The following is a 9121-nucleotide window of genomic DNA, read 5'->3' on the forward strand; positions in this document are numbered from 1 at the left end:
TTTTTCACACGGTCTTTGCAGAGAACCAGAGGTAGCTCAGTAGCTTCTTTCTCCATCAGGCGACGAGTACCCGCGCATTGATGGAGTTTATCTCGTTTACTTCTCGTTGCTGAGCCTCCTCGTTGCAATCGCGTGACGCGCGACCATTTTCCACGCAGCTCATGGTGTACCTCTGAGTCTCGTGAGGCAGTAAAAGAAGAACTCTCTTATGAAGTGCTTTTCTAGTTTTTATCTGTTTGTTCATCTGGAAGCTTTTCATCTGTTTGCTCACTGTCGTGGATTTGAAAGGAGACGCGGTTGACAAAGTGAAGTGACGGGGTGCAGGGGAGGGGGGGGGGGAGGCGTTAAGAGCGAAAGAGTTTAAATCCGCCTGAATCCACTGATTTGAACTCTCTTGTCCCCATCCCTAACAATTTCCCGAATGAAATATAGCGATGTAGTCAATAATCGAATACATAAAGGCCTGCATTTTTAAAGTTACCCTTGCAGCCGCCTACGCACGAAATAATCTGTCACCACCCCGAGTAAAAGAGTGTGGAGCCCAGTATCCCGCCGCGCAATATTTTGATGGCGGCGGCCATGATGCCTGTTCCGGGTTAGTTTGATTGCAATACTTTGTTCTTTTTATACCTGTTTAGACACTTCGGACGAAAATTTATTGACTCAGTTAAAAATCGATTCTTCCTCTATATTTCTGAGTCTTCATAAGTGTTTCATAGCCCTGATTTGCTAAAAAAATGAATCGAAACTATTGCAGCTTTGTAGCACTTGTTTCCTGAGCTGCATAGAAAGAAGATAAACTTATGACAAAGCTTAAGGATAATCTTTCACTTTCTCAACACATGTTCTCGTTCTAGAAGGGCTAAGAAGAGGATAAAAATACGCTTGATTTCCAAGATTGGAATTATTGGTACAAACCATCATTTTTTGAGCAATTGTTTTCTCGCGTGTGCTTGTATCTGTACATGGAGATTTCCCTCGTGTACTTTTGTATGATAAAGCATTGATGATTGGAAAATCCATGGATCATACTTCAAGACGACAAAGCACTCAATAATTTGGACTTATATGCATGGGAATGACCCAGTCTGTGTTCTGTGTGTGTTACATGGCAAATGTGGATGGGTCGTATTCCACCGTATTTTAATTAAGTGGATGGGAAAGATTGTTTGTAAACGGAAAAATTTATAGTTATGTAATGAAATATGCCACCTAACTGTCCCTAAGGATTGTAGCTGCAGTAACTTTAAGGTGTGCTTTGAAACCCACCTAAATGTATAAACTAATTTTTATTTCTCTTTTATTTATCAGAGACCAATAGCCATGGTACAGACAGCCCAAACTACAGAGACAAATACAAAACTTTGAAAAGAAAACTTAAATTCCTGCTTTATGTAAGTTGAATAACACCTTTTTGAATACCTACTTTTTGACTCAAGTTATAGATAATACACAATAATATATATAAATGCATGTTTTTTCTTTGTTTGTTTATCCTGGAAAATACTATCTTATCTTAACCTTTCCACTCCAAAGATCTCATTATTAATTCTCCTTACTATTTTCTGATTCAATTCTTATGATGCTAGTTTGAACAATTTGGTATTGGATAAACAAATGATCTCTTAACTGAAATTCTCATTAATTATCTGCTTGATTTGAATTGATATGGTGAAGAGAAATTCTGTTTTGGTCACTAATGGGACTTAAAAAGGGTTTACGTCTTCTTTTACAGGAACAGGAATACTTCCAAGAAGAGCTCAGAAGAGTGCAAAAGAAGCTACTTCGTGTTTCTAGAGACAAAAGGTGTGTACATGGAATTTTAAGACACATAACATTATAGCCCTAAAAAAAAATGCACCTGCAGAGAAGAAAGAATTGGCTCATAGTGGTAACATTTTGGCTTATCTGACAGAAGCATTTAAAATTAGAAGTTCAAAAACCTCTTCCTGAGAAGCCTCAATAAGTTTATTTTCTAGCTACAAATTTTTTTGGCTAAAAGTGAGAAGAACCTATCCCTGGTCATTTGCAATGTGTTGGGTGATGTAATAACTTGTGTTTGGTGTTTGTGATATGGAATGCACCAAATTTGTCTTGAGAACTGTATGTCATGATTGTGTTACTGATAAGCCTGCCTCTGGGTAGACTTTTTCTAACTTTTGTTCTTTTTTGTGAGGGTATTACTCCAATCTGACAATTGTTTAACCCATTAACTCCTAGGAGTGATTAACCTGCAACTTTCCCCTATAATATACATACATTATCCAGTTGTCATCTTGGTCTGAAGCCAAATTCTCTTAATTAATTTACAAGGAAATGTCTAGGAACTAGAGGAGAGAATTAACAATCAGATCTTGAGTGTCAAAAGGTTAAGATTAGTCTCTTAAACTCATATTTGACAAGTGAGATGTACTATTTATCTGCTTATAACATCATTCTGTTAAATGACTTTTTTCCTGATAAATTTTTTTATCTGCTTATAACATCATTCTGTTAAATGACTGTTTTCCTGATAAATTTTTCCTTAGCTTTTTGCTTGATAGACTTCTGCATTATGAAAATGTGGATCATTCCTCATCTGGTAGGTGACACTTTAATATGTGTGCAAACTTTGTTTCTTCTTGCTTCTCACTCACTGGGTCTACAAATTAAAAGGCCTGGGTTTAAACATTGGTGAGGAAACAGCCACACTTGTATTTGCTTGACTGCAGGTTGAAAGCCCTTGATAATAATGACAATTTTTTCCAAGTCTCAGTCTAATAGCTAAGAGTAAACTGAGCTTTTCAGATTGGGGATACCAATATCTTGTAGATAAGATGATTGTTTTTTAAAAAACCCTCTCCTTCCAGAGTGTTTGTGAGCCTGAAAATCGTAGACAATAACCTTTGATGACCCTGTTTCACATCAAGTAATAGGTGGCAGGAGGCATTAAGTGCATAATTCTGAAGAATCTGTGTATTTTGACTTCAGCATCTTGATAATTATTTCTTTTCTGAACAAGGTTTGTTGACAGAGCCCCAGTGAACAGAGAATTCATCAAGTACACTGTAATTGTTGTAAACAATAATGAATTACTTTTTATGTTTCTAGATGACGATGGTACAGCATCTTCCTCAGGAGTCAGTGATAGTGAGGGACCAAAGGTAATGTAATATAGATGTCAAATATTTGAGAAGTGAACTTTGAATTTCTCTTTTTAATGCCAAGTGAAGATGGCACATTGATAATGTGCCAACAAAATTCAATTTCATCTTTGTAGGAATGAGTTTATATGAGTTCATCATCCCTTCTTCATTATCACAGTTCAAACTTAGAAAAGTATTTGTGTTTTTAAGAAATCACCGACATATTTTTCAGGTACCCATTGCAGAAAATCCACCACCATCAAGCAACAAGTACTAAATTTATTTTTTATCATAATTGAAATGTTTTGTGAATCTTTAAATTAGTGTCTGAGATGCTTCCTGAAAGGGGAACTAAAAGGTGCTGATTTAGTTTCCCCAAGTTAGTGGCAGATTTGGAATTGTACATATATATGGTGTTCTATGTTTTGTCCTTAGCAGTAGACCGAAGAAGACACAGGTTGTAAATCATGGAATTCCAGCAGATAGTATGGGCATGTTTCCCTATCCATCTTCAGATGGAACAAGCAGTGCAGTAAGTTTTTTTGCTGGCTCACCTGCCTTGTTTAGGGCAAACTCCAATCATTTTTTGTGTTTTTATTGAAATTTTTTTCAAAATCTATTTTCATAATTTTGAATTCTATTCGTAGGGAGGTGAATTAGCAGCTGCTTCAAATAAGAAGAGTATACAATGTCAATATGTAAATAATGTAAGTCATAAAACATTTCCCCCTTGCATTTGATTTAAATCTTTCACCCTCAGGAATGACTTATGGACAATTTTTCCTCACAGTGTTAGTACATTTTCAAGTAGTCAGGTGACAATAATGAGGAAAGCTATCAACAAGAAGACTTTGTTAAGTGTGGCACATGCAGATATTCAGGGCCAATTTCTGCTAAGGCTGTTGAGCATCCCAGTCTTCAGACTAAGCCTCTGCTGCAGAGTGCAGTTCCTGTATGCAGTAAACCAAGGATTACTGTTTCAAACTATTTGGTTGTAGGTAAATGGTAGGGGTGGTTGGAGATCAGTTAAAACTTGATACTTGGTTTATGTTTTACAGGGTACTGGTGATCAGTGTCAAGAGAGAATCAGTAAAAGATCCAAGTCGGGGTACTGTTCTGCGCATAGATCAGTTATACGCATCTCTAAGCAAGGTATTGACAAAGCATTCTGACATTGTAGTTTAGTTGTAACCCACAACCATTGGATTATTATTTCATTAATTTAACCAAGTAGTGTGTTGCTGAAATGCAACAGTTAATGGCCATTTGCTAAACTTTGACTTAGAGGACAACTGAATTGGGTGAGGCTGTAGCAAATTAAAAAAAAATGAAGTGCCCTAAAGTACAGGATAAAGCAGGAAATAAGTCAATAACGTCATTCATGTTAATTTTAAAAGACAGTGAGCACATTCTCCATACTTTCCTCCATACATGTCCTAAGGTGCTGGCTGGCAGAATTTGTCTAACAATTAAGACTGCTTTAGTGGATGATCATTTCCTTTATTCTCATGAACTCAATCTATAATTCAGGGTTAATATTGTAAAGAGAAATTAGATACTAATCACTCTAAGGGGTCAAGGGATTAAGGGTTCTGGCATTTAGCACTGGCCTGGTCATTGTGCGTCATTGTGTGTCACACTGCCAGTCTCCACCCAGGAGTATGAATTGGTACTAGTGATTTGTTGAGTAAGCTTGACAAAATTGTTGGGGTAAATTGTAATTGACAGCGTTTGACATTTTGTTTGCTTGTAGCAGGAGGGACACCACCTAAACAACTGAACACAAACACCAAACCTATTCTGGAGTCACAACGAGACAACTCTTCCATGGTGGACCAAGTAAGCAGTGATACTACCTCTCTCAACTTCTTAATTTATATACAGTACAACTTTTTGTAAAAATGAAAAATAAACTACCGTAATCTTTTTTATAAAAATTTAAAAAATGAACTAAACTTTTTTGCGTGAGGTCCTGTGGCCTAGTAGTTAACATAGAGGACTCCCAGGAGCATACCTGGGTGATGGCAAATTGACAGGGAAACCTTGAGAAATGCTTGGGGGTAAATTGCCATGGACAAGCATTCTATCAAGGGGTTGGTGGGGGGAGAGAGGGGGGTCAAGACACCTTCAGCTAAACAACAGTGATGTGTACTATATGTGAGGTCCAGACAATTGTACCCTGTTTCCTGGAAGAACATGTATTGAGAAAGATTTTGTTTTCACTTTCATTTCCATTGCTTTTAGCAACAACTGGAGCGCCTTAATCAACTTTCTGAGTCAAGCAGTTGTACAACTTCTCAGGTGCCACAGGCCACTGAAGAACTACCACAGGAGATGTTTAATGTAGAAGATGATGAAAGAGACAGGTCAGTTGTGTTTCACTCTCAATATGTGTTTAAAATTACTGGTTCAAACAGGTTTGGACCAGGTCAAGGTCGTTTTGCCAAACAGCTATTCCCCACATCTGTTGGCTGCACTGATTTAGATTTAATACCGTGATTGGCTTCATGGCTCTTAGTTCAGTTTAGTGATTGGTGGCCCACATGCAGGTCATTTCTTATATCTGATCTTTCAAAAAACTCACAAAAATGTTGGGGCAGTTAAAAAATGGTAGGCCATCACTGATCGTACTATGTCGATAATTAAGTCAAACATTTAGAAAGGTTAGTCTCTAAAAGGAATTCGAACTCATGACTTTTAGGTTTTTCTTTTGACCTACTGCTTCTTATCATTTCTTGCAGTGAAAATGAAGATTCTCCTGGTTCGTCAAGTTTCCATGGCAACATATATGAGGGTGATGATGATCTTGTAATTGACTTACCCGAATAGAGAAAAATGATTTGACCATAATAAAATCAAACGTTCATTTTTTTATATACGTCTTACTTGAGGCATCACCATCACCAGGCAAAATTCTGCCCAATCGTGTAACTGAAGTGGCCTAACTAAGACGCCTTATGTAGATGGCTTGTTACTCCTGTAATTTAACTGTTTGATGTATATACTCCTGAATTGTGTCTAGAAGTAAAGTCGGCTTTGTTACACCGTGTGTTGCTAAGGTAGATGTAGTTCCGTGTGGCTTTTGATACCAAATCGTTTTCGTGTTATTGAACGGTGTCGCCAAAGTTTGATTGATATTTTCCTGCACCAATATTCGCTAGAACGAGCATAATGAGTGGGTGAGATATTCTCCCGCTCTACTTTTGCTAAGCAACCAACCGCTTTGGTAAGCTGAGCCCACGCTCGATAAACAGCTCTGTCATTGCGCGTATCCCTTTTTTAAACTACTAAACGACTGGGGGAAAGGGGAGAGGGGGAAGGAGTTGGCGATGCAAACATGCCCCCACACCATCCATGAAAGCCACTTCTTCAGACGGAATTTTTGGGGTCCACTCTTGGAGTGATGACCTAAGAATCCAAATGTCGCTATTGATTAGAAGATTGGTTTGTTAAACAGACGTATGTCAAGTACATCGAAATCTTTTCACCTGTGCTTTAGACATAGGAATGGTCGATCCAGCAATACTCAAAAATATATTTTTTTGGAACATGCTCGAAGCATCTTTTAAAATGTTTTTGGACTGATATGTATGAAATTAAAACGATATTGGAATCACCCCTATCAATTTATTATGTAAATTTGATCATTTGATATTGGAATCAATTAGGTGGGTATCTGACCAATGACAAAGTGGGATAAGGCGTTATTTTTAACTGAGCTTTTGAGTTTGGATCGCGGAGCACCCTCACAAACTCCTTCATGGTCTGCAAGGGGTAGTTATTTGTGTTACCTAGACTTTTAAGATATGAACGTTAAGAACCAGATGGATCGGTTAGAGCAGCAAATACAAGAAGCTCAGCAAAGGTATTCAAATGCACAGGGGTGGCTAAACGAAGAAAATCAAAGGACTAGTGAAAACATGAAGCGTGCCATTTCGATCAGTCGGAAAATTCAAGCTTGTCGAGAAAAACTGCGAGAAACGAACGAGGCATGCCGAACTAAGGCTGAAAAACTACAGCTTGCTTACAAAAACATCGAATTTCACGGGCTGATTGTTGAGATAAGAGAAGGGCTAAAGAGAGCTATAGAGTTGACATCAAGAGCAGAGAGGAAGATGGTTAAAGTGGCACACGAATTGGAGAGCATGAACGAAGAGAGATTGAACGAAACTGGAATTGATAACAACAACAATGCCAAAGAATTTGGAGAAATGGAAACTTTTGGCTCAAGAAGGGCTCCATTAGAGGCATTAAGGAATGAATTTTTCGATTCTCAGCTGAAAGAATTTCTAATATTGAGAAAGAAAGTCGACGCGATCAATACGGAAATTGAGATTGTCGACGATAAGTTTGCCGTGTTGGAGGCGAGAAAACAAGAGTTACAAGCAGAAATACATGAGTATAAAACTAAAAAACGCGATCTCTTGAAAGCAAAAGCAAATAAGGAAAATCTCCACAGCACAAACTTGAGGTTATTTTTAGTGGAACTTGGGGTAATATGAGCACAGAGCGTGGCTAAAATAACAAGCCGGGTCTTTATTTTATAGGAATTTGACCAATATTAATACACATACGGTATGATCAAATATAGCACTACGTTGATGCGCTACAAAAACATTCCGCAGATACGAATGTTACGTATGAAAAAAAGCTAACAATTTGTGCGAAGAAGAACGCTGTAGCTAGTTTGCCGTGATAGCTTTTTATTTCAAGTTACTTTTTCTTTCTCGTGTTACTGGTCACCGTCAGACGGATTTATGCACAGATTATGTCTAAGATAATATATTAAAGTTCACAAGGCAACCAGGTGGACATTCAGACATGGTTTGATGCTACTCTAGTTTGAAAGATTTAATGAGAAGTTACAATTTATAGACCTTATGAATTGTATAAAGAGGGTAAGTTTCTAAAGAAACTGTGGTGCCTCGTCGGTGAGAGAGTATAACAGGTAATTTGGTGTTAACAACTGAGTTGAAAACGTAAACTGGCCACCGTTAAGAGTCAAAAGGCTGACGTTTCGAGCGTTAGCTCTTCGTCAGAGCGATTGCGAAGGGCTAACGCTCGAAACGTCAGCCTTTTGACTCTTAATGGTGGCCAATTTACGTTTTCGACTCAGTTATTAATACCAAATTACCTATGAATTGTAACCTCTCGGTTACATTCATTAAATGTTTTAACCAGAGTAGCATCAAACCATGTCAGATTGTGTCTAATTCACTACTTAAGGTCTTGAGTTCTTTATGTAAAAATGTCAAAACACGTTTCCACTTTTTAGTCCTAGTCAGTGAAACTCGGTCAGGCTTAGAGGGGAAAAGAAGAAGTTTCGAGGAGAAGAAGCACATTTCAATTTACAAATAAATGCCTCCTTAGGCTCGTTTTGGGTGAAATCAGACGATAACGTCCAAAAGCGGACTAAGAAATTTGTAAGCGGAAGATAGAGTTCGAAATCAGATGATGCCGTCCGAAATTGGACAGCAGCGTCAGAAATTCGACGATGGCGTCCGAGATCGGATGATTGCGTCCGTAAATAGACGATACTTAGTGGTTCTAGCAGGACTCAGAAGAGTCCGTTTCGACCTGTAGTAATACGAGTGATATTCGCATTGTTTTACCGATTTGTTTATCATAAGTATGAAAACGTCCAAAATTTGACGATGGCACCCGTTATCGAACACAAGCGTTCAAAAGTGCACGATAGTCTTTTTTTTAATTTTTTTGAGGTAAGTCCGTAATTTTTTGACTGACAGACTGAAATCACGGTTAGGTTTATCAGCATAGCTGATCGGGTCGCCTATTTAAAATAACTACTTTCGTTTAAAACTTAATCAACTGATCACGAATGCAGTGACTATGAAAACTTAAAATATGGTACACACAGTCCTAAAGATCCACCTACTAACGTTATTTGAAATAAAAATTCTAGCAATTATCATAGGCGTTGTCCAGTTATATTTGATGACGGCGACTGTGGAATCGAAATTGATTTTGTTAACGTC

The 9121-nt window shown here is 37.8% G+C and overlaps 2 protein-coding genes across 4 annotated transcripts; both read left to right on the plus strand.

The window, feature by feature from the left end:
• Positions 1 to 554: 554 nt before the first annotated feature.
• LOC131790626 (uncharacterized) lies at positions 555 to 5999 on the plus strand. Of its 3 annotated transcripts, none has more exons than XM_059107856.2 (12): positions 555 to 595; positions 1312 to 1394; positions 1736 to 1806; positions 2529 to 2581; positions 3091 to 3143; positions 3358 to 3395; positions 3561 to 3657; positions 3773 to 3832; positions 4184 to 4277; positions 4879 to 4964; positions 5370 to 5491; positions 5867 to 5999. In XM_059107856.2, the coding sequence occupies exons 1-12, from the start codon at positions 568 to 570 to the stop codon at positions 5952 to 5954; spliced, it is 873 nt and encodes a 290-aa protein (XP_058963839.1). In that variant the 5' UTR covers positions 555 to 567; the 3' UTR covers positions 5955 to 5999. The 3 variants fall into 3 exon arrangements, with proteins under 3 accessions (XP_058963839.1, XP_058963841.1, XP_058963840.1); XM_059107858.2 differs by having other exon boundaries at positions 4882 to 4964; XM_059107857.2 differs by having other exon boundaries at positions 3564 to 3657.
• An 858-nt stretch (positions 6000 to 6857) lies between these two features.
• LOC131790727 (tropomyosin alpha-4 chain-like) lies at positions 6858 to 9043 on the plus strand. The gene has a single exon (XM_059107990.2). The coding sequence runs from the start codon at positions 6932 to 6934 to the stop codon at positions 7625 to 7627; it is 696 nt and encodes a 231-aa protein (XP_058963973.1). The 5' UTR covers positions 6858 to 6931; the 3' UTR covers positions 7628 to 9043.
• Positions 9044 to 9121: the final 78 nt, after the last annotated feature.

This window comes from Pocillopora verrucosa, chromosome 2 (genome assembly GCF_036669915.1).
Source record: "Pocillopora verrucosa isolate sample1 chromosome 2, ASM3666991v2, whole genome shotgun sequence".
Classification (NCBI taxonomy): Eukaryota; Metazoa; Cnidaria; class Anthozoa; order Scleractinia; family Pocilloporidae; genus Pocillopora; species Pocillopora verrucosa.

Bases quoted from the DNA above. Each gene is read 5' to 3' on its own strand.
- LOC131790626 (XM_059107856.2), top strand. From the start codon at position 568: ATGGCGGCGGCCATGATGCCTGTTCCGG. The intron at 1,395-1,735 runs GTAAGTTGAATA...CTTCTTTTACAG, and splicing joins AACTTAAATTCCTGCTTTAT to GAACAGGAATACTTCCAAGA. The intron at 3,833-4,183 runs GTAAGTCATAAA...TATGTTTTACAG, and splicing joins AATGTCAATATGTAAATAAT to GGTACTGGTGATCAGTGTCA.
- LOC131790727 (XM_059107990.2), top strand. From the start codon at position 6,932: ATGAACGTTAAGAACCAGATGGATCGGTTAGAGCAGCAAATACAAGAA.